This window comes from Stegodyphus dumicola, chromosome 9, assembly GCF_044657685.1.
Source record: "Stegodyphus dumicola isolate Sdum_Otavi_A_Nest chromosome 9, ASM4465768v1".
NCBI classification, from domain to species: Eukaryota; Metazoa; Arthropoda; class Arachnida; order Araneae; family Eresidae; genus Stegodyphus; species Stegodyphus dumicola.
Window position 1 is genome coordinate 37,276,920 of NC_140776.1, and position 27,213 is coordinate 37,304,132.

The window sequence follows — 27,213 nt, forward strand, 5'->3', positions numbered from 1 at the left end:
AATGAGACGTTCTGCAGCATTTCTCTCTGCATTGCTCAATTGTGCATTCTGCAATAACTTCTATGTCAAACTTTAGAACTGCCGACCTAATTCCAATAGAACATTTCTGTAATACTCTTCCTAGAGAAAATACAACTATCCTCCATCTTCCCAGAAATCTACTTATAAATGGCGTTCCTGCTGGAGGGGAACCGACGACCATTAAGACACCTAAAACTACATTATTGCCAATGATTTGAGAGTTGTATGACTATTCCCCCCCAATAGGCTCTTTTTTGTTCGATGTTCCAACCTTTGTTTTGGACTATGCTACATCTATGAGCCTTGCAATGAACATGCGTGTCTACTATCAGATATGTGATGCATGCTTTTGTACTATATACATCAGTGGTCATACTAAATTTCATTAAAATGTGGATCATCCGTTCTGGAAATAACTGACCACATATAAAATTTTTCTTAATTTTGAAACCAATGTAAAATGGCGTTTCATACGCAGGGACTGATTGATTTGAATTTAGCCATCAATTCTGTCACCATCTTAGCCCATATAAAAAATTTACAACATAATTGTTGTCTGGTATTTAAAGGGAATTCGGACAAACATCGTACAAGATTTTCAAAGACAATTATGTGATGTGTCAGTGGCACTTCGGTACGAGCATTTTACATCCATAACAGCTGCTGTGTGTCTTCATTCTTATGCTCACTTTCCATTCCCTTGGCTTAAAACATGCTATATTTGGCAAGATCATATATAAATAGTGTGGCCTAGAAACAACGTAGATTTAAACGCTATAAAGTATATCTGGAAGATGCTGGGGAAAAACAATATTGCACATTAACACAACCACAGGAAGATCTTATTCCATTTTGAGTTCATAATATACCTCGAGAATAGAGTCAAAATCTAGTTTTGCTTATTCCATACTATTGTGCTGCAATCATCGGATCGAAAGGTGTCACATGTGTGTTTTGTCACTTTTTTATAATTGCAGTTTATGGTGATATTAATGCCTTATTAGTTATTACTTTTCATATTAAACATGGGATAGAATACCTTATTCAACATTTTGCACATCATTATATATATTATTATATATAACAATAAATAAAATTCCTTAAAGATAAATATTTGTAATAATTTATTTTCATTTTTTTTCAGTTTTGTATTCATTTTATGTTATAAAGAAATTTTAATAATTTCTGTCGACACACGAAAATTTGCCTCCTGACCATAGGCTTGCTTTGTGACTCAGACGTTAAGAACTGCTCTCGCAAAGGCAAAATCGTACTGAAAACACGTGTTTTTTTTTAGATAATTTTCAGAGGCATGCCAGCAAATCCATAATATTACTTGAAACATTTTTAGCTTATAACAGAAAATATGCGCCGACAACAAATTTTAAAGATACTAATACTTAGCAACAAGAATGAGTCCAGCATCTGTAAATTTGCAAGAGTATAATTTCGAAGGTTAAATTGAACCTTCTTCTTCAGCTGGGGGAGTGAAAATGAAGAAAGGAAATATTTGATTCCACTATAACAACAGACAGAAAATTTGGAAATTTCAGATTAAGAAGAATAAATGACGTCACTAGCAGCAATTAACGATAGAAAATGAAAGCAGTTTTAAAATAATTTCTTCTAATAAATTATTTTAAAACTGCTTTCATTTGCTATTGCAATCGTTAATTACTCCTAGTTCTTTTGTTCTAATAAATCTTTAGATGGATCCGAATTAAGATCATTACCAGAATACAGAATTTTTAAGAATCGCAAATGCCTCTAGGAATTCTAATTCGCGAACGAATAATGTTTTTTGAATAATTTAAAGAACGAAAAATGTGATTATGTTTTTGCCAGCAATGTTGTACAGTGGAAGATTTAAAAAGTTAATCTAACATATCCTTTCATAATCTAACGTACTCTAACATAATCTTTAATCTAACATACACCTTCCGTTCTTTTAAGATTCTCCTATTTTGACTAATATATATTAAGCCACACTGGAAAGTACTGCAGTAAATTCCACAGGAATTTATACTCAAAAAGGGTCCCAAAGGACTGATCATCGAATATTTAATCTTTGACACCATAAGTGTAACATGTCTTGCCTGCCCAAAAGCACGTTACGCTGACTCTTCTTACTAAATTTTAGTATTATTAAGATCTTCTAAATTGCAATACAATAAAACATAACTTTTAAAATTAAAAACATGCACTTATGATTTAAAAAGAAGCTAACATTTTGATATATTTCAGAAAGAGAATAAATGTTAATGTATGATGTGTTGTTTTATAGAAAAATATTTACTTTTATGTTGGATGAAATGTATTTATCATTGACATAATGAAAATAAGAATTAGATATTTAAATACTTTTTTACTAAAACGCACTTCTAAATATAAATTTGACCGAAATACCCTTTTTCAATAATTAAAAATTTCAATATTTAAAGAATGTTAGATTCATGTTTTAATATGTTACATATGTTAAGATATAGGTTTTTAAATTCAATAAAACGTAACTCTTATTCCCTTTCCTTAATCTGTAAACTTAATTAAACATTTATTATCTTTAAAACTGAATATGATATTTTCTCATATGTTAATCGAGTATAAGCGTTAATTTATTTCCTTCCATTAAGTGCTGCTTCACGTCGTTCATTATTTGAGAAATTAATCTCCAAAAAATGAAATTACTCGCATAATGAGGCATATACAATGGCGCTTTTAATACTTACTCTTGACACGTTTAACCCACATACCACCGAAACCTCATTATCCCCCTACGATGTAACGAAAAACAAATCCCCCCGCCCTACTCACTTTTCCCTTTTCTGTTTTATCAGGTACAGCCAGCACACCGAGAACCTGAGAGGGGGCGAGGGAGCGAAATTGATTATCGAGAAGGTTGAAAGGGAAGATTCAGCGTCTTTTACCTGTACAGCGATGAACGACTTTGGAGAAGATTCCATGAATTTTCAATTAACTGTCCAAGGTAAACAGATTTCGAAATTTCCTGGATAAGAAAGTCGTATCTTTTATGTCCCCCTGCCCTGATATATATTGCCTAATACATCAAAGCCAGGCTCGGTGAGACTTTACTGAATTTTTAATCAGTCTCTCTAACCTAGGAAGTCAACAGCATGAACGAGTTTTTCTTAAACAGCGCAGTGCTATTCCGTATTTATTGACAACGGAATTACAGTACATTTAAAATATATCTCTTCTCCAGTAAAATGCTTTTTAGTGTCTCAGGTTTTGATTGCCAATTTAAATTTGCAAATATATACATACTTGTGTATCAAATAAAGGTATAATTTTCCCCTTGTAATTGAATACCAAATACGAAAGCTACCTAATTGATAAAACTTTCCAGCTTTATGAATATACACTACAGAACTCACGTAAAGAGATGAATGCCTAATTTGTTTGTAAAATTTAGTTTAAAGATCATTTCAAATAACGTCTAATGGTGTATAAAACGTGTAGAATTTCGTTAAAAAATATAGTTTAGATCCAAGTCAATGAGTAGTTTTTATTTGTTTGTTTCTTCTTCATGTATATCGGTTCGGCTTTCAACCTAGATTTGTCCTAACCTAGATAGAGAAATTCTTTTGGAGCTTATGTACGTAGTGTTAAATTATTTATTTAAAATATAAAACCGTTCTAAGGTGAATTACGTTTTTTTTACTTTTACCCTGATTTTTTTTTATTTAACTTAATCATCAACGCTCATAACTAATACATAAGAATGTTTTCTGAATGTACTGATATATTAGTGAGAAAGATCTTTTTAACTGTTTGCTTAAAAAGCATTTGTGAAGATATTATATTTTTGTATTTCAGATTTTCTTAGTCTTCGAAATAAAGAATATATTTCATTATATTATGCAACTGAATGACGTGCTTTTTGCTTATTTTTAGAACCACAAAAATTGCTTCATATTATTACGCGCTATTACAGAAGATGGGATTTTAATTTTTACAATTTGATTCTACAGAGAAGATCTTAAAATCTTTGGCTTTAAGATATGCCTTTGAATTAAACTTTAAGAAACATTATATAACATCATAAATATTTGAATAATTTTAAAAATTCATTAATTGAAGAACATAACATAATTTTCCTCTTTTTGTTATATTCTAACTTATATAATTTTCGAAAGTTTAAAAAATCCACGTAAGATTGACGAATGTTTAATTTACTTATAATCGCGTCATTTATTATCGAATTTGACAGAAAACTTATTAAGCTGTTTAATGGTAATATAAATTAAATCAGGTGATGCCCTTTGTGAATAAATTCTTAGAAATTATTCATGAAGGTCATCAGGGCATATTTATATTTTAACTATATATTCGACGTTTCCCCAAATTTCAATATAACAGTAATCTTGTTTTATGTGGTTCCAAGATGTTCCTGATGCCCCTCAAAACCTTGAAGTGCACGATGTTGGAAGTCGCTCGGTTCGATTGACATGGAACAGGCCGTTTGATGGTAATTCCCCGATATTAAAATACACAGCATCGTGGAGAACAGTTGAAGGTAAGATTTATTGTACTTCCGAAATTGTTTCGGAAATATATTATCAAAAAATTCGATTAGCAGTTTTTTAATTATGAAAACATTTTTAACCGCTTAACGACCTCGCCCGAGATATCTCGGGAATAGATGCTGTTGCGATTTTCCTATGAACGAGCATATGTTTTCTTAGTTGTGGGAGGGGTCCAAGCCGCTTTTGTGATTACCCTCGAGATCTAAAGGCGGTATTGTCCAGATTGCGATGTGCCGCTATGTGCTACACCATGTTTCAGAATGTACCATACTGTCAATGACATTTATAGATCGTAAAAGGTATTTACTTGATTTTTACTTTAGTCCTTATTACCTATTATTACCTAGACTACAGTTCTGTGTTAATTTTGGCTAGACTGTGGTTTTTTGGGGGCTGCCTCATTGAAGCCCGAGTTAGCTTCGGTAATGTCATGAACCATAGTAAATATCTTCTTTTTCCCTCGAAAAAAAAATTTTTTTCGCCTTATAAAGCTAAATCTAGTGTATCTGTAGATAATAAAAATATCTATAGATATTCTGTAGCTATACCTGTAGATAATAAAAATGGTATAAAAATCATGAATTTTCAGCATAATTTTTAATATAAATTCGGTCATTAAACGGTTAAATTGAATTTATTTCAATTTTGTGCAGCTTCTTTTTTTAAATGTCGAAGTCCAGAATATAATACTAATTTTGCAGACTATCCTATTAATTATTAAAGAGAAACATTTAAAATAAAATAATCGAAATTTATTTAATCCTCATTTACTTAAAAATATTATTCTGTAGGCGAAATGAAAGCTATTAAGAATCCAAAATCTTTGTATTTAGTAGCTTTACATCTTATGTAAAAACAATTAACACAGAAATGCACTTTGTAACATGATTTTTGAAGAATTTTACTGTCCAAATTTTAATTACAGTTATATATGCACTTGATGGCTTTATATATTAAAATTCTAAATATATGTTCCTTTTTACTTATCTCTGTCAGAGATCACCGTTATGCTAACCTACTAAGAAACAGCAATCTTCTTAAGTTGGAGGAAACATAAGCATTCGTTTTGTGGTGTTCATATTTCCTCTTGTATAAATATAACTTACAAACTTTGGAAGAAATCGAGTAACACGCCTGTCAATCTCAACATGATTGATAATTTATATCCGAATATGTGAAGTCCTGCGAGGTGGTTATATGATTGGTTACGAGGTTTCTTAAGTCGCAAAGATCATTCAACGTCACTGACAGTCTTAAAACACGCTATCTTCGAAGCATACACGTCACTTAAGGAATTCAATTTTTGATACCTATACACCTTAGCTCACTTTACGACAGCATTCAGTTACAATGTCTATTCCATTCAGCATTTATTATGGGTTACGCTGCTGTTTTTCGGGCCGAAGGGCCATCTGGCGAATTTAACCATAACTGTTAAGTACTAATTCTTTAAAGAACAAAAAAATAACGTAAATATCTGTATTTCCATGATTGCGTTAATATGTAATGCAATTTATTGAAACACAAATTTTTATTATTTATGTATTCAAAATATGCAAATTTACTTATCAAAGTATCTACCGCATGCCTTCTTTATAATTATTATTCTTTATAGTTATTATAATTATTATTATGGAATTATACACAGTTTTTACTGCATTTCATTGAAATTTATTTCCCCAAATTTCGTTAGAGCTATATCTCTCATTCAGTCAATTCAGTTCTCCCTTCATGGCAAGGCAGAATTACATAAAAATTCAAAACATCTTCAATAAAAATTGTAAAATAGAGAAAACCTAAAACACCAATACAGTTAAAAGCAGTAATAGAAAAACTATTTTTGCAATAGATTAGAGTTTCTACTCCAAAACAAGCAATTCGTCCAACGGATAGAAAGACACAAATTTCGGTGCACAAACCTGAAAATTTATTTTTGGTCCCATTCGACAAAAGGGCACTGAAGAAACTGATTTCATTCACTATTCTACTAAGAATTCCAAATGTAAATAAATATTTCTCATATTAGACCTAACGGCACTTAAACTTTTAAATTTTTGATACATTTAAAATTATTGCATAGAGATTAACAACATTTTATGGCAGTTGCACAACTACATGTTATGTCAGTCCCATGTACAAAATTTCAACGTTCTGATGCTACTCGTTTTTGACTTACGCGAGGTACATAACATACATGTACGTAAGTAAGTACAGACATCACGGAAAAATCTCTTCCGAATTAATTTCGAATAAATTTTGAAAAAAATATCACTTTATTCTGTCTGTACGTACAAATGCAAAGCAAAAGAATCATTCGAATAGATTCGAGAATGTTCAAAATGGGAATTTATTTGAAATATGATACCCTAATATGTCCTTTGCTTTCTGCAAAGGAGTAGAAAGCACAAACATATTTCTGAAATCAAAGGTTTCAGGGTTCAATACTATAGAAAGTATTATAGAGCTATAGTTCTATATAAAGTATTAGATGCTAATAATTTTAATGCAAAAGATCAAAACTGAAAATAATTGGCTTTGGCTTTTTATTATGCACATGTATTAAAACATAAACGAAGGATATAGGCAACTTTAAATCCATTTTATAATCCGTTTGGGGGAAAAAAGAGTCCTTTGGTCTGTCGTTAAGTACAGATGTCAAGCAAAAACATCGTTAAATTCATTCGATAGCGGTCGAAATGGATGTTTTCGTTGAAATACGACACCCAGAATTTTTCGTGACTACAATACTTCCTTTACGTCTTACAGGGAAGTAAACATTGAATTGTATTTCACACTAAAATATCTAAATTTTCTTGCCTATCCGATATTAAGTTCCACGTGCTAATTTATGTCTCCATAAAATTTTTTCAAAATTTATTATATATGTATTCTAAAGTTAATAATCTTGTAAAAGTTATTGAGTTATGACAATATTCTGATCACGAAATTTTATACTGAAGTCCTTTTCTTTCTGAAATATGAAGCGTATAGCTTTCGTTATTTACCTCCGATATCTTTTGGAATAATATTTCCTTTGCTATCTTTAAATTCTCTGGACTTTTATCAACCTTATACAGCAAAAAACCTAAAATTAAAGCTGAGGAATCCTTGCACAATCGGATAAAAAACAAAAAGCTGAAAGATGAAACAATACTTAAGAAGAAAACCAGATATGAAAAAGGTCAAATCTACAAAAGTATCTCTGAATTCGATTGGGAGAAAACAAATTTTGCTCAAAGGACACAAAAGTGCAATTACAGTTACAGCCAAAGGAAATGTCAGAAAATTGTACTGAGCGCGTTAAGTAGAAAAACGTTGCTTAAAAAATGCAGCTCAGTGATACTTGTATTTGTTTATGTCATTAGTAAGATGATTTTGCGATCGTTACCCTCAACAACAAGAATTGTCTGAACGCAATCTTTAATAAATATATTATATATTCGCTATGGGAAAAGACGAAGCAAAAACATTGCATCCTGCTTAAATTTCTCTTTTATTTCCTAGTATAATCAGTTACATTTTAAAGCAGCCAAATAAAAATTCTTGCTATTGAAGAATTTTAGCTTCGAAAAACAAAATTTATATTTTTTTAGAGCATCCCAAAACCGTCTCATTAATTTCGAGGATTTCTTTCAGTAAGGTATCTTTCAGATAATATCTTTCGAGGATTTCTTTCAGTAAGATATCTTTCAGATAATATCTTTCGAGGATTTCTTTCAGTAAGATATCTTTCAGATAATATCTTTCGAGGATTTCTTTCAGTAAGATAATTTTTAAAAAAAATTAAACAAACCTAATATTGATCCTGAGGTTCGCATAACAAAAAGCTTGTATCAACTTGAAAAATTAGGTCTTTAAAAATTATAATTTAACAAAATTAAAATTTCATGAAATCATTTGAAATTTCTCGAAAATTTCTTGAAAATGCGATACGCGAAATAGAATACTATTTTATTCCTTACTTATTCAAATCAGGAAATTCTGATGTGGACACTACAGGATTTCCCTGTATGCCCTATTAAATTATACACATGTTTTGCTTATTTACTTTAAATTTATTTCCAACAATTATACATAGCTCTCTATGCTATGAGATTGGTTATATATTATTAATTGGGTATATACACATTTCTGATTCAAATAATTCAGTTCTCACTTCGCGGCAAGGCAAAAATACATAAAAACTCAAACCATCTTCCTAAAAATTGTAAAACGCATGAAAACTTAAAACAGCAAATACAGTTATAACAGTTAAAAATTAATTTGCAGTTAAAATTAGAGTTTTTCGCAAAAACAAGCAATCGGGCCAGACGGCAGGAAAGCAGCTCTTTCGATGCACAAATCTAAAAGTTTAGTTTCGGTCCTATTTTTCAAAAAGACACTGAACGTGCAGAAACTGATTTAATTCACTATTCCACTAGGAGTTTTCAAACGTAAACAAATGGCGGTTTCGTTAGGCTTAGTGACACTTAAACAACATTTAAATTGTTGATAATTCTACAACTATTGCACTCAGATTAATTAAAAGCATAAAAACTTTAAATCGAACATAAGAACAACATAATTCAATCCCTTTTAAAGCAAAAAAATCACAATTTACCAGCATATAATAATAATAAAAAAACTCAGCTCACCGAGGGGGGTAACAGATTGGTTATATATTATTGATTGGGATTATATATATATATATAATTATTTCTCTCTCTCTCTCTATACATACATATATACTTTTGGTGCATCGATTGCAACCAAAAAAGGAGGTGCACAACTGCATGTTATAGCAATCCCATATACAAAATTTCAACATTTTGAGTTATGCGAGATACATACGAATGTCCAGATGTCACAAAAATATTTTCTGAATGTATCTTAAATTCAATTTTCAGTCCGTTTTGGAAAAAATAGTTCTTTTTTTCTGTACTTAAGTATAGCTATCACGCAAAAACATCGATTAAATCGATTCGACAGTGGTCAAAATGGATATTTTCTTTGAAATTATGATATTTGAAATTTTTCTCGATTACAATACTTCCTTTCCTTCGTGCAAGGATGTAGAAAAAGCTTTAATGTCAGAGTACGTTTTAAAACACATTTTGTTTTTAAGAACATATACAGAACTTAACACAGAATTGAAAAAAGAAATATATAAACATTTAATTTGAGGGAATAAGTTACAAAATTTGCATTTTGTATACGGAACCAAGTTTTTTCTTTCTTTGGAAAAATATTACGACACAAAATCTAATTTTAAAGGCATCTGAGGCAGAAAGTTGTTATGAGTCTCTGAACTAAGCTGTATGTTCGTATTTTTGTTATGATAAAATTAAGCTAATCCATTTTAATTTTTCGGCACAGCAAATACTTAGCAATCTGGAAATGTAACCAATCCTTTAACATAAATCCTTTAACATAACTGTGACAACAAGGCTGCCCTCTGTTGAGTAGCCAGAGAAGTACTCCAGTAAAAGCCAAGCGTCTAACTGTACCTTGCTCTGTAATTTTCTTAAAGTTAAATGTCCGTGTGTAACTTAAACCTGTTAATAAATACTTGTTACACTATACAGGACTCTTCTATGGCCCTATCTAAAACTACCCCCTCCACAAAAATATATTACTTTATATACTTATCCTCGGTAAATCAGTAGCAATATTGATTTACATGAAGTATTTTTATATCTTTGAAATATTTTATAATCAGAATTTTTTATGTGTTTATGATACTCTGGTACATGTCTAATTGTTAATTGTATTTAGTGCCACTACTAAACAATAAGCGTTAATTACCCGTCACATTATATATTCTTACTAACTCGAAGATCGTAGAAGATCTTGAGAAGAAATATTAAAAAAAAAAAAAAAAAAAAAAAAAGGTTAGAGGCTCTCTTACCGTTATGATTTATCTCGTTTATTTAATAGTAACAACAGATTAACACTACGATTGTTTAAAAAAAAAATCGTGGTCGAAAGGAAAGAGGTGCACCTCTTGTTGGTGTAAGTCAGGCGTCGGTGACCTTCTTTGGCTGCGGGTCAAAATCAACCAAAATGTGTATAATACGAAGACGTTTTGGGTGAGAATCATATTAAATAATTATTTTGGGGTCAGAATCTTATGTTAAACGTTCTTGGTGAATAACAAGATAAATTTCATTGAGAAAATAATTAAAATACTCTTTTAACTTTAAACCTAAATATTAAACTTATAATTATTACAAAAACGAATATAACTGCCTGAACTCTATTTTTCACTTCAATATCCCCGACGCTCAGATCCTGAGCTTGTGACGTCAATTTAGTCAAGTTTGGCTTATAAAGGTAGTCGTCTTAAGGCGAATAAAAGAATCCGAATTTTTGGTTGTTAAGCTGCTTCTATTCTTAAATAGATTTCATGTGAAAATATTTGCTCGCATTTATAAATTGAATCAGGGCAAAATGGAATGCGGGCAAAATGACTAAGAATTACGAATTATGTATCGGTGCTGCCAAACTTATCGATTTCTCCTTGAAATTATGTTACAAAATGCATGTTTGTCACCGCAACTTTTAATCAAACAAAAATATTAGCGTTATTATTTATTTTCCGTTTATTTTTTATGTATTCTTTAAATTCTCGCTTCGTAATTAAGTTCGATAACTTATTTTCATACATTATACCTTATTTTTGTAACTCAAGTGAATGATTTGAAATTATGAAATGAGTCACTTGGTGACCCGGGAGTCTAACGCCTTGTTGAAGCCTTTGGCACCGTCTAAGTGCCGATACGAATTTTCCCATTTCCGTCCTCATACAAACATTAGTCTAATCGCAGTGATATAAATTATATTATTTGTCATCAAGACTTAAAATTAAAGTTGAAAATATTACTACGGCTCTTAATCATGGTTTATGTTTTACAAAGTGCGCAGTCATCAGGGTTTTTTGATGCAGGTGATATATGCTTCCAATTACACAACGAAGGCATGGGGAAAGGAGGTAGAAAATATCTTATATATACTCATCCTTTTAAAGGACGACTGGGATTTAGGGTGTTACGAAGCAGCTACGATACGAATGCGAAGACAACAACTGACGATTCTTATACGAATTACTAATTTTGTTTCGATGAGTTTACATAGGTGGTAATTTAATGATCTTGATTTGATATACAAAAGGATGACGACATCTTTCGTTTATGTTTTAATGAAAACACCAAAATATATCACAGTAATACAGCACCAACGCAACGGCGAACCAACAGTTGCATAATGTAAACATATAGAAAATTATTTCGGCATAGGAATGGAAAATTCTTTCTAAAAAGTTGTAACATAGGGAACCAATCGCCAAATCCTGGTGGGGACGAATTATCGTCTACTACCTTTTAGTTCGAACCAATACGCGTCGCGTATTCTTCCAATTACACCACGAAGGAATGCGGAAAGGAGGGAGGAAATACCTTATTAAGTGTATATTACTGGTTCATATACACTTTCTTAAGATAACTCCCTAAAACTTCACCTAATTAGCTGCCACAAAATCTATATGCTGAGTATTGCAAATATCCTGCGGAAAATATTACTTTTCGAACAGTGGTTCAAAATACCTTAATCAGATGTTAAAGGAAATTCAAAAATAAGAAAAGAAAAGTATTTTGCATAAGAACATGCAAGAACAAACGTATGCATCTGTAATCCAAATTGCGCCAGAGATTCACGAAGGGAGAGTGGGAACTAAATAAAAACATATGGTAAGATTAAATAAAATAAGTTCCCCAACTATACCTGGCTTAACCTTCTTTGCTCACCCTTTTCTGATTTAAGGAATTATCGACCTCGCCGCAAAACAAAATCTAACTAACTTTTTGTTACATGTCTATGTACCGAAATCAACAAAAAGTATCGTATACAGTTTCAACATATCATATACAATTACATATACAACGTATCATATACAGTTCATATACAACGTATCATATACAGTTTCAACACCCTTGCTTATCCAATCAATTTTCCCCTTTACAACCATTGCTATGCCTAATACCTTATTTAAAGTTTGACTAGATACTAAATTATTGACGCTTCCCAACACAAGACATGTCGAATTTGAATTACGAGAATTTGGTTGGTCTCTAGAATAAAAACTGTAAAATAACATTAGCATCTGCAGTCCTAAACCACTTCCTAAAGTAGCTACATATATGTCTGGTTAAGCAAGCAATAATTCAAGCATTCTTGTATTGCAGCCGTTTATTCAATATGTTTATCCCGCATCTGATTTTGTTTCTATGCCTAACTGATATATAAACATGTACATTTATTGAAACAGGAAACCTCTTATAAGCATTCAAACTTGCCAAACAGGAAAGTTAAAAAGATTACCACAATTTGAGCTACAACTGCATTCAGTGTATACATATACAAAAAATATCTAGAAGTGATATATTGCTAAACATCGAAACGATACTTTTTGTTGATTTCGGTACATAGACATGTAACAAAATTTGCATATTCAAGTAAAAGTACTGACCAAGAAGTGAATTGTAGCTTGCATTTTTAGACCGAAGGGCGTTACCAAAGAAGGGCTATTAATTTCATTTTGCCATTTTGTGGTGTTTCACTTTAAACAGCATTTCCCTATTCAGATTGTTGCCACCAAATATTATCGCCCTGCATATTATTTAAAGAAATTGAGTAATGAAGAATATGCATAAATATTTGTATGTTTCTCGCATTGTGATAAAACAACAGTACCTAGCGCCATCAAATTTTGAATAACGCAGCCCTCCACTCGCATATGCGCATCTGGAAGCCCAAATTTGGAATTTGTTTTGTTATCTATTTTATATTTTGTAGAGCATTTATGGGTTTTTGATTAAGTAACTCAACGGTTTCAAAGCAAGCAATGGCAACACTGTACGGAAAAAAAATTACCTCCAGCTCCGCGCGACTGCATATCAGAAATTCTAATTATATGCTTTTTTTAAACTATTTTGTGATATTTCTGTTGAATTGAATTTTAGGGTTTAAGTGCGAAGAACACGATATTTAATAAATAAACGTAACACCCAAAACGTTAAAGAAACGCCCTTTTGGGAGTAATACAAAATCTGAAAGCTTTCAGATTTTTTTATTATATTTTTTTTTTTAGTTTTAAACTGTCTTTTATTTTTATTTTACAATTATTCTTATTTTTCATGGGACTGATAAACGAACGCAGTTGTCTGCAAAAACGAAAATAACGTTTATCCGTAAGGATTCAACTTTTCGCTTTTGTAATAAATCAAAAAATCAAAAGAAAAAAAAAAAAAAAAAGAATGATGTCAAAAAGTTTTACAAAATAATATCATATCGTAATTATGCCTTATTCTTTTTATATTCAAAAGAAAAGAACCTTCTTATCGTACAGACAAAACTATTTCTGAAATTTCAGTTACGATCATAATTATCCATCATTGTTAGATGTCCATGAATTATTAAAATTTATCTAACATATAATAGACTTGTACACTTCTCGACGTTATTCATTCCCTAAATTCTCCCTTCTACTCTCTAAGAATCTCATCTCCTCTCAGAAATTGCATTACAAATATATGCTAATGAGGCAATCATGGAAATTTGCCTGGAAATGTATACACTTTTTTTATTACTCTTCTTCTTCGAAATGTGAAAGTCATTTGAAAGATTCAGAGCATGAATATTTCTCGCTATCATAGTCTACAACACACTCTGTCGTTCTTTTCTTACCGCCTCCCCCCCCCCGCATCACCCAAATGCGAATTCAATACCTTTGGCGGAGATCCCTTCTAGCCGAGACTGAAATTTTCGCGTTATGCAAGTTTGCAAAATATAAGATGAAAGAAAATGCAGGAAAGGCGTATTTTGAGTAGCTGATTATTTTTCTGCATAATCAAAGTATAATTTTTTAGAAAACTTGAATTCGAAAATTTGCTTGAACGGTATTTGCATGGTATATATTCATATATCAAAATGAATTCCCGGGAGTAATGAATCACCGTGATACAAAGAAAGATTTAAATTTAAATTGAAGCTTATCGTCGATTGATGGTTGTGCTACGTATGCAACGGGGATTTAAAATTCAGCAAAGAAATTCAGATTTAGGATACGATGAATTAGAGATTAAATATCATAAGTAATGTATTACATTATGTGATACATGCCCTTCTGTTTTACCAAACAAAATACGAGAAAAAGAAAATTATGAACTAAAGAATATATTGATATTTGATATTTTAAAGCTTACTATGCTTCATTAGTTACATTTGTGCTATATACAAGCACAACTAGGGAATTTAAAGCTAATTTTCAGACAATCAATATATTTAGTACGTCATGGAATCTCCTGGTAATACCTTCGAAAACTAAAGAAATAAAATTTGATGTAAGTACCAGATGACTTCCTTGTACCGCCTACTAAATTATACACGCTTTTTGTTGCATTTCATTTAAACTTACATCCTCGAATTTCATAAGAGATATATTTCTCATTCAATTAATTCAGTTCTCACTTCGCGGTTAGGCAAAAATAAATAAATAAATAAATAAAATAAAAACTTGAAATATATTCATTAGAATTAAAAAATATAGAAAAACACACACACACACACACACACACACAAAAAAAAAAAAAAAAAAAAAAAAAAAACTGAAATTTTTCAGATTTTAAATTACGTCCAAAGGGGCGTTTTTTTAACGTTTTGAGTGTTACCTTTATTTATTAAATATCATGTTCTTTGCACTTAAACCATAAAATTCAGTTCAAGAGCAATATCGCAAAATAATGTTAAATTAAGCATATCTTTAGAATTTCCGATATACACAGTCTCGCGAGCTGGAGATAAAAGTATTTTTTTTCTATATAACGTTGCCATTTCTCGCTTTTAAAGCATTGAGTTTGTAAATCAAAAATTCGTTAAAGTTTTACAAAATATAAAATCTATAATAAAATAAATTCGTTATTTGGGATTTCAGATGCCCATATTCGCAGTAGGATTTCGTCATTCAAAATTCGATGACTCTATGTACCATTGTTTTATCACAATGCGAGAAATAGACAATCATTTATGCAGATTTTTCATTATTTAATTTCTTCAAATATAATGCAGGACTCTAACATTTTGTGGCAACAGTTTGAAAAGTGAACCGACGTTTATGAGTCCGACGCAAAATGCCAAAACGAAAACAATAGTCCTTCGGGACTGAAATCCCTTTGGATTTAAAAAAAAAAAAAAAAAAAAAAAAATACAGTAAAAAATGTGTTTAGTCCAAAGGAGCTTTATCCCCGAAGAACTATTGTTTTCGTTTTGTGATTTTGATTTGAAAAATTTAAAACGCTGTATCACTTTTCAAATCGTTGCCACCAAATATTATCACCGTGCATTATATTTGAAGAAATTAAATAATGAAGAATCTGCATAAATGTATATATGTTTCTCGCATTGTAATAAAACAACGGTACCTACAGCCATCCAATTCTGAATGACGTAATCGTAGTGCGGATATGGACATCTGAAAGCCCAGATTTGAAAACTGGAGTTTGTTTTAGTGTTAATTTCATATTTTGTAAAACTTTAACAAATTTTTGATTAAGAAACTCAACGATGTAAAAGCGAGCATTGGCAACACTCTATGGGAAAAAAACCTTTTTAGATGTGTGTATTGTAAATTCTAAAGATATGCTCATTTTAAAATTACTTTGCAACATTGCTGTTGAACGGGATTTTATGGTTTAAGTGCAAAGAACATTTATATTTAATAAATAAAGGTAACACATAAAAAGTTATAAAAAAGTCCCTTTGAACGTAACTTAAAATCTGGAACCTTTCAGAATTTTTTTAATAACTTACTTTAATATAAAATAAAAATAAACAGATTATGATAACTTTCGAAATTTTCGGAGAAAGCATTCCAAGCGGGTCAAAACTTGATAACAAATATTATCAACCTTGTCTCTTTCTCTCTCTTTTTTTTCGCCTACTTTCTCCAACGTCAGAATACAACATTATTTAACAATAATAACAAAATGTTTGGAAATGATACTTTTATTTCCTACTTTGTAAAACTTACGAATTTTTTTAAACAATTCTATGATTTGAAAGCGAGCAGTGGCAACAAACCATATTTTAATCTGCAGCGAACGAGACTGTTGCCACGCGGAAAAAATGAGTGAGAAAATTAGCATTTTCAGAGATTTTAATAATATCTGAGCTAATCAAAGTCATACTAAGATGAGAATGGTCGAAATGGCTTCCCACGAACTTTTGAAATCTGGGGAGTACCTCTTTCGAAACTCAACTCCCCGCCGTTCCGGAGGAGAGCATGTCACAAATAAACAGACGCACGCAAAGATTTTAATAGTATAGATTTGAACTTGATATACTTATTCGTGTTTATACATTTCGTTCAGGAATCCTCTAGTCATTTTGTTTCATGTGGGATTATTACTGATAAAATATTCCCTCATGAGTTTTCCACAATGCAATCAAAATTTCAGAAGTAGTTATTAGCAAATGAAATGCAAAGTATTCTTCATGTTATCTTATAAAAAAAGTGTTCCCCTACAAAGCAAAATTTCCATTCTTATTACATTTTGCTGCTTCATCTGGTTCGAAGTGTCATAAAAGTCTGCCATAACATGTAGAAACTTCATTCGTAGGATTTTGTTTGGCATAAAGTTCACTGAGAGCAGTTCTGGAAACAGAAGAAACTTTAAAATGCCCAAATGAAAATTATTGTTTCCTCGCAAAATGCAAATCAGAGCACTTGCTTATTTTATGAAAAATATATGTTTTATTCATTATATTATATCCTGATAAGTATTTCATTTTTTATCCGAAAGAATATGTATTATGTCGCAAAGTGCAGATTTTAATAATACTCCTCTGAGGTTTTGTAAAGCATATTTTGCGTAGGTGATATAAAGTCAAACTTAACTGTATAAAAAGCTATTTCTTTACCTTTATTTTAATATAATTCCTGTGAATACATTTCTTTTCATTGCGTAACACAATTATTTTTTCCTTCAAACATTTTGACGTGAACGTTTTGACTAAACAATGAAACCTTAGTGTGAACTTATATAGAGTAAAGAATACTAAAATAGAGTATAGAATCGAAAAGTAAAGCGTTTTATTATTATCCCAACTAAAAAAGAAAAAAAATGATTAAAAACTCTAAGAAAAGAGAGAGTTCGTACTCAGCATATAGTATTAGAAGCTAATAATATTGTAAATGTTCTTGGATGTTATATCTCAAGAACAATGTTTTTCAAACATTTGACACATGCGTACCTCTTCTATAATTTTCATAACGCTGAGTACCCCTCGTCAAAAATATGGATGTATTTTAATAGCAATCAAAATTTTTTTTGTAGCATACACAAAATAATAAGAAAAAATTTTAACCAGTGATTTATAACCTATGTTAGGGATAAATATAATATTTTACAAAAGTAATCAAAATCATCGAGACTCACTAAAGCAGATAACGAAAATTTCCTATAAGAAGTTCGCACGAAATCTAAAAATACACAGGCGCCTGGAAAAGCCACTAACTATTACCGAAAAATGTAACGAAAAATGGTATACTTCCCGCCGTCTCACACCGGACCATTTCCCGTCTGACAAGATTGTCTTGACTCATGAGAACGTAGAATTAGACACAGATAAGCACAGTGAAGTGTATATCCCCACCAAACTGTGGTGCAACGTGTACCCCCACCAAACTCTTCCCGTACCCCTAGGGGTGTACGTACATTTTGGGAAACATTTCTCTAGAAAAGCCGCGGTAAAGATAAATTTATGTTTCTATGTCTCGTAACATCTGAATAGCATGGTAACATAACCTACCTTATGCGTTTCTAAAGGATTCGGAGTCAAAGACAAAATATTTCTGAGGCTGAAATCTCATTTAACATCACTAGGGCCTACTGCACCAACTTCTACAATTTCAGTCAATGTCCTTGCATCCTTGCAGGGATTATACTTTTGCATATAAAAACCGAAAAAGAAGCAATGTGTCAAGAAGTCGGACAAGTGCAAAATCCAGCAACTATAGATGATGAAGAATTTAATCCAAACAAATATGGAAAGCAAGCTCCACAGCTGCACATAACATCCGTCTGAAAAAGGCATAGGGACCAGAATCAACTTCAACAACATTGACAGCATAGATTCCAGCTCAGTTACCTTATTAGAAATTTATACAGATGTTCAAATGCTGTAGATAGTTCAAACGTTGAGCACGGCGTTGGAAGTGCTTTTGTTGCACTACGTAATATCAATCGAAAGGATAGAATATCTACTCTGCAACAGCAATGTCTTGGAGGTGAAGCAATAGCTATAGTCCAGGCCATACACTATATAAGTAGCAAGCAACTTTATAATGCCAGAATAAAAAAAAACTGATAGTCTTCCTTCATTACATGATTTTTCAAATCCTTATCACCCTTCGCCAATCATTCCAGCTATACAAAGAAACATAAGAAAATTTAAAAATCACAGTATTACATTAGAATAGCTTAAAACACATGTTGGCAATCACAGTGATGCGGTATCAGGTCGCGTTGTGAAAGATGTTGCAACGGGGACAACGACCGATCAAACTAAGATCTTATAGACCCCCATAACACCTCAAGAAAAGCCTAAAATTAAAAGAAAATACCAAATTTCAAAAAGAATATGACTTTAGTGATAAAGGTCGAAGAACATGCAATCACACTGCATATGCAGACATTACCGGAATATAAAAATTCATCACTAATAGTTGTATCATGGCATAGTCCAATCCCCTTTTATTTCAAAGATTTGGAATCAGAGAAACAAACCTCTGTAGGTGTGGAGAAATAGGGAATCTTCAGCTTGATGAGCTTCCATTTAGCCAATAGTCTACACATAAAACTTCCAACAGCAAATAGACAGGTATACTATAAATACTTAATCAAGCACTGATATTTAATTAAAAAGTCACTGAAATCATGTAAAAACTATCCGCACTTGGAACAGACCTGTTTCTCACTACATAAGTGTAATAAGATATGACTTCCTCTGCAGTAAATAGATTTTTAAAATAAATAAATTAAAAAAAAAAGCTAAAATCATCTACTCCCGATGGGGCTTTTTTTTTTTTTTTTTTTCCCCATTTACACACTCATACACGTTTTTAGAACAATTGGGCTAACGACGCTTTGGGCTGGTTCTAGGAACCGTTGCATTTTCCCAATGCGAGAAACATACATACATTCAGGCACTGTTCAGTATTTAATTTCTTTAAATATAATACAGAGCGCTCATATATGGTGGCAACAATTTGGAAAGTGATTCAACGCTTTTAGTGTTTCGACGCAAAATGCCGTTTCCCTTTTGTACTAACTATCATCTGGAATGATAATTTATCAGTACTTTTGAATTTTTCGTAGTACATAACTTAATATATATATATTATAATATAATTTATTTCCTAAACAGTATTGATTAATTGATTATATTATCTCCTAAGTTTAATTAAAGTAGAATTATTTTAAAAGTGTGCATCCATACTGGTAAGTTATATTTTGAAAGATGTTTTGAAGTAATTTGAAAGCAAAATGTTAAACTAGCAAGATATAAAAGTAAGGAGGCTGCTAACCTTCAATACAGTAAAGTTTTTGTATAAGAACTTTAAAACTTAAAAAGGTTAGAGATAATATATAAAGTGGGTACATTAGGTAAGAGATAAATAGCGCTAATAGCTGCTATTTAGCATATCAAATGTTGTATGAACTTTAATCCATTTAGTGCGAATACAAGTTATTATTACTTGCGCAATTGCTGGAAAGTTAGTTAATAATAATTTATTTCCTAAACAGTATTGATTAATTGATTATATTATCTCCTAAGTTTAATTAAAGTAGAATTATTTTAAAAGTGTGCATCCATACTGGTAAGTTATATTTTGAAAGATGTTTTGAAGTAATTTGAAAGCAAAATGTTAAACTAGCAAGATATAAAAGTAAGGAGGCTGCTAACCTTCAATACAGTAAAGTTTTTGTATAAGAACTTTAAAACTTAAAAAGGTTGGAGATAATATATAAAGTGGGTACATTAGGTAAGAGCTAAATAGCGCTAATAGCTGCTATTTAGCATATCAAATGTTGTATGAACTTAAATCCATTTAGTGCGAATACAAGTTATTATTACTTGCGCAATTGCTGCAAAGTTAGTTAATAATAATTTATTTCCTAAACAGTATTGATTAATTGATTATATTATCTCCTAAGTTTAATTAAAGTAGAATTATTTTAAAAGTGTGCATCCATACTGGTAAGTTATATTTTGAAAGATGTTTTGAAGTAACTTGAAAGCAAAATGTTAAACTAGCAAGATATAAAAGTAAGGAGGCTGCTAACCTTCAATACAGTAAAGTTTTTGTATAAGAACTTTAAAACTTAAAAAGGTTGGAGATGATATATAAAGTGGGTACATTAGGTAAGAGATAAATAGCGCTAATAGCTGCTATTTAGCATATCAAATGTTGTATGAACTTAAATCCATTTAGTGCGAATACAAGTTATTATTACTTGCGCAATTGCTGCAAAGTTAGTTAATAATAATTTATTTCCTAAACAGTATTGATTAATTGATTATATTATCTCCCAAGTTTAATTAAAGTAGAATTATTTTAAAAGTGTGCATCCATACTGGTAAGTTATATTTTGAAAGATGTTTTGAAGTAATTTGAAAGCAAAATGTTAAACTAGCAAGATATAAAAGTAAGGAGGCTGCTAACCTTCAATACAGTAAAGTTTTTGTATAAGAACTTTAAAACTTAAAAAGGTTGGAGATAATATATAAAGTGGGTACATTAGGTAACAGATAAATAGCGCTAATAGCTGCTATTTAGCATATCAAATGTTGTATGAACTTAAATCCATTTAGTGCGAATACAAGTTATTATTACTTGCGCAATTGCTGCAAAGTTAGTTAATAATAATTTATTTCCTAAACAGTATTGATTAATTGATTATATTATCTCCCAAGTTTAATTAAAGTAGAATTATTTTAAAAGTGTGCATCCATACTGGTAAGTTATATTTTGAAAGATGTTTTGAAGTAATTTGAAAGCAAAATGTTAAACTAGCAAGATATAAAAGTAAGGAGGCTGCTAACCTTCAATACAGTAAAGTTTTTGTATAAGAACTTTAAAACTTAAAAAGGTTAGAGATAATATATAAAGTGGGTACATTAGGTAAGAGATAAATAGCGCTAATAGCTGCTATTTAGCATATCAAATGTTGTATGAACTTTAATCCATTTAGTGCGAATACAAGTTATTATTACTTGCGCAATTGCTGGAAAGTTAGTTAATAATAATTTATTTCCTAAACAGTATTGATTAATTGATTATATTATCTCCTAAGTTTAATTAAAGTAGAATTATTTTAAAAGTGTGCATCCATACTGGTAAGTTATATTTTGAAAGATGTTTTGAAGTAATTTGAAAGCAAAATGTTAAACTAGCAAGATATAAAAGTAAGGAGGCTGCTAACCTTCAATACAGTAAAGTTTTTGTATAAGAACTTTAAAACTTAAAAAGGTTGGAGATAATATATAAAGTGGGTACATTAGGTAAGAGCTAAATAGCGCTAATAGCTGCTATTTAGCATATCAAATGTTGTATGAACTTAAATCCATTTAGTGCGAATACAAGTTATTATTACTTGCGCAATTGCTGCAAAGTTGGTTAATAATAATTTATTTCCTAAACAGTATTGATTAGCTATTTATCTCTTACCTAATGTACCCACTTTATATATTATCTCCAACCTTTTTAAGTTTTAAAGTTCTTATACAAAAACTTTACTGTATTGAAGGTTAGCAGCCTCCTTACTTTTATATCTTGCTAATTTAACATTTTGCTTTCAAGTTACTTCAAAACATCTTTCAAAATATAACTTACCAGTATGGATGCACACTTTTAAAATAATTCTACTTTAATTAAACTTAGGAGATAATATAATCAATTAATCAATACTGTTTAGGAAATAAATTATTATTAACTAACTTTGCAGCAATTGCGCAAGTAATAATAACTTGTATTCGCACTAAATGGATTTAAGTTCATACAACATTTGATATGCTAAATAGCAGCTATTAGCGCTATTTATCTCTTACCTAATGTACCCACTTTATATATTATCTCCAACCTTTTTAAGTTTTAAAGTTCTTATACAAAAACGTTACTGTATTGAAGGTTAGCAGCCTCCTTACTTTTATATCTTGCTAGTTTAACATTTTGCTTTCAAATTACTTCAAAACATCTTTCAAAATATAACTTACCAGTATGGATGCACACTTTTAAAATAATTCTACTTTAATTAAACTTAGGAGATAATATAATCAATTAATCAATACTGTTTAGGAAATAAATTATTATTAACTAACTTTGCAGCAATTGCGCAAGTAATAATAACTTGTATTCGCACTAAATGGATTTAAGTTCATACAACATTTGATATGCTAAATAGCAGCTATTAGCGCTATTTATCTCTTACCTAATGTACCCACTTTATATATTATCTCCAACCTTTTTAAGTTTTAAAGTTCTTATACAAAAACTTTACTGTATTGAAGGTTAGCAGCCTCCTTACTTTTATATCTTGCTAGTTTAACATTTTGCTTTCAAATTACTTCAAAACATCTTTCAAAATATAACTTACCAGTATGGATGCACACTTTTAAAATAATTCTACTTTAATTAAACTTAGGAGATAATATAATCAATTAATCAATACTGTTTAGGAAATAAATTATTATTAACTAACTTTGCAGCAATTGCGCAAGTAATAATAACTTGTATTTGCACTAAATGGATTTAAGTTCATACAATATATTATAATATATATATACACATATAATTTACCTATATATGTGTAATTTATCATACATATATATGTACATTTAATCGTATCCATGTATGCATTTATGTATACTTTTAAACAAAGGTTGACATGACACGATGCTTATTAAGCATATTGTAAAAGGATAGTGCCCGCGTTCATCCTTTACTCGCTCACTCACTAAGAGGTTGAAAACTAAATACTCACATTACATGTCATCACATTATTTTTCACATCACATTATTTTTCAGTATGGTATTTTTTCCATCATAGCATTAGTTTTACTATATTCTGCACACCAAAGATTGTTTCTGGACTAGAAACCACTTGCAGGTTATCGAATGGACTTCACCAGCCGAATCAGAGTGCTGATTGACTATTAAAAGTTTCTGATTACTAAGCAGATGAAAATCCAGTATTTATGAATTAAAATGAAAATGTTCTGTTAACTTCAGAAATTGAAATATATGTATATTTGTAATTCGTATATTACTCTAACAAAGCATATTTCCTCCCATCTTTCACAAGTGAAAGCGAAATGTTCCTGCTACAGTTAGTTCACAGGAGAGATGAAATAACTTTGATTAGAACGAAGAAAACAGTCAACCAAGAAAAGATTGATGCACGTTCAGAAGACAGCAGGTTTTGATAAACAGTGCCACGATTGAAGATATGTTTCGAAAATCCCAGTCCTTTCATGTTTAAAGGCAGTTATATATACTGCTACTTTATACATATGTAAGTTAAATAATATGCAAACAAATTTCTATCTTTAATTTAACAACACCTATAGTCTATTAAATTCAATTATTTGTCTTTCTAAAATTGTAACGTGCTTGTAATAAATCTCTGTAAACTCCGTCATTTCAAAATTAATCCTAGCCACATGATTCTCACATAACGATCATGACGAATGCATTTAGATAAAACTTCAGTTTATTATATTAAAATTCTAAATAAAAACCTTAATTATCTAATAGGGTTTTTATTTACAAAACTGTGTGAACCAAATAAAACCATAATTATGTTATTCTTATTTCAACTTTCAAATTGTAATTTTCGTAATTTTTTTTCGCTTTTCTGTCATGCTAACATGTCACCCTATATTTTTGATGCTGAACTGTTGACCTAATTTTAACTATACTTGAAAAGAAAGGTTTTAATTAACAGTTCTTGTAGAAAGCTACCGACACACTTCATGGTACCGAAACACTCATGGTATCCATCCTGGTACTGCTATTGGTTTTAAGGCTGGCAGGAAGGACCAAACGGCTCTGGTTCGGTTACTCAAACTCTGTACTAAAACGTTTCCGACTTGCGCCAAATTTAAAACCATGAAGCTACTGCGCAACGTTTACTTAGTTGTGTTGCCTCGGTGCATGAAGTTCTGTTGACGAGACCTAATTTCGTGTTAGAAGTTGTAATGGCGAATGCACTTATGGATCGATCTGAACTGATTCAGATCAGAGGGATTAGTAAAAAGAAGAAGATTTTATTAAATACATAGTTATAAATATGTGGAAAATTATAAAATAAATTTGTTAAAGAATGGATAGGTGGTTGAGCACCTTTTCTTAAAATGGAGGAAAGGAAGAATGGAGATGGTTGAGCACATCTGTTTCAAGCACCTTTTCTTAAGATTAAAAAAGTGTTGAATCGTTAATAATTGTAACTATCTCTTTAGGCACGAGATGTATCACGTTGTAGGTCATTCAAATTAAAATTTTCTTACATATACGTGTTTTATTTAAACTATATATTAAATATTTTGAACAAAACAATAGTGTGCGTTATTTTAAAGCTTATCTTGAAGTTAACTAACTCATCTACTTAAAAGTCCTTTCTCAATTTCGTATTACTTGTTTTAGCGATACCCCCTTATCTCTAAAAAAAACTAGAAATTATGTATTGAAATGAAAGTATAGCTGAAGATGTTATACCAAAATAATTAATTGCGATTTTCCTCACATTTAAATAAATTTATTATTTTCATTAAATAAATCCAGTGCTTAGATTTGAGATTAATTAAAATTTTAAATGTGTCTTTACGAAATACCAAAGGATATATGAATTTACTCCTTAACTATTTTAAGAGCTCAAATACCAACCTGTAATGTTCATACTGTTACTGATACTCAAGAAAGTTGGTCTAAGTTAACGGAAAACAATGGTATATGTACTACCTTTTAAACAATAGCGGTCTCTGCTTTTGGTGAGATATAATTATGAATTGATAAAACTGGAATCAGATTGTAAGGTCCCTCACTTGAAATTCTAAGTTAATGTTGGAAGTGAGGAACCTAGGAACTGATAAGGGAATAATCGCTAGAGTTCGAAGACAGGAAACAACAAGAGAGAAGGGTAAATAACCCTTTATTGTTTCGATAAGATTTAACAAAACACCGCCTGGGAGTGTACAAGTAAAGCCCGCACTTTGGACTTGAACTTAAAAGACTAAAAATTAAACTAAAACTAAGATTAACTAACTAAGTATAGCCAAAGCTGTCAAGGTTCAATGAGAGTTAGCCCCTTAACATATTTTACTACGAAGCTTAGCAAGGACCTGAGTACGGCCGAGCGTAAAACAGCTTTGAGAGAGAGAGAGCGGCCAAAAAGGCAGACGCGCGTAATTCAGAAACTCTGTTTCTCTCTCTGTCTCAGTAAGTAACTTCGTGGTTTAAATACCGCTCCTTTTCATTAAATATTCAGCAAATTTCAAAACTACGTTCTGGCCGGAAGTAGTAAGTTGAAGTTAAGAATTTGACAGAAAAGGAACTTTAACTTAAAATTTAACTGTGAATAAAATTAACATAATCCTTACAAGATACCTAAACTCGATTTAATAATTCATGGAAGTTCTTCCATCAAAGTTCTTTCATGGAAGAACGTTTTAAAAATTCATTTCAATAATTTAAATGCATTCAGAATTAAATTTATATTGTCTAAATATAAAGCAGGTGCTATTATCAACAAGAAAGAAGCTGGAAATTTTTCTTGGAAGTTTGATTCTTATTCAAATTTTTGGCATTTGAAAGAAAGACACCTTTTTTAAAACACTGCTTTGTTAAATTTGTAAACAATTATCGTTATCATTAAGTACAAGGTGTCTGAAATGGAATTATCACGCTATCAGAATAAAAACATCATTTACTTCCAGTTCTGTTGCAAAATGTCAACTACAGAATGTCATTAAATCATGTATACAGATTAAAGTTCTAATGTTGCATCATATGACACTCTGAAGGTTTGGTACCGAAAATTCTAGAACAGCGACTATGACATTCAAGATAGCACAGCGCTCTGGCCGGCCTACTGATGTTGATGATGCCCACCTGCGAGATCTTCTGAAAGAAGATCACTATGCAACTACTCGAGAGCTAGCTAATGAGTTAGACGTTAATGTCTTGTCCATTAGTCGTGCTATGCATCGCATAAACGTGACGTACAAGTGCAATCGCTGGGTGACCGCATGCGCTGACTCAAACAAATAAGGACAGACGTTTGCAGGCCTGCACTGATCTGCTCGAATATCAATGCAAGGACAAAATTTTGGACCACTTGTGATGAAATTAGATTTACTTTAACAAGACGGTCCTAAAAGGGAATTGCTCTGCGTTAGTCAGTACTTCGGCAGCGTCGCAAAACGCAGGTTGACAAACAAAAAGCTCATGCTTTGTATCTGCTAGGGTTGCCGTGGTATAATCCACAAAGGGTGTCTGTAAAAAGTTAAAACCACCGACAGTAAGATGTTCAGCGAGATGCTAGTCATTGTTGACGCT

At 31.0% G+C, this 27,213-nt stretch overlaps 1 protein-coding gene across 2 annotated transcripts in view; it reads left to right on the plus strand.

Annotated features, from left to right (window-relative positions):
• Nucleotides 1-27,213, plus strand: part of LOC118188109 (cell adhesion molecule Dscam1-like) — a 637,201-nt gene that overhangs the window by 472,946 nt on the left and 137,042 nt on the right. For both annotated transcript variants that reach the window (XM_085823338.1, XM_085823339.1), the window contains 2 exons: nucleotides 2,856-3,004; nucleotides 4,424-4,555. In XM_085823338.1, the coding sequence (XP_085679464.1) occupies nucleotides 2,856-3,004; nucleotides 4,424-4,555 (281 nt within the window). The remainder of the gene's footprint in view (nucleotides 1-2,855; nucleotides 3,005-4,423; nucleotides 4,556-27,213) is intronic.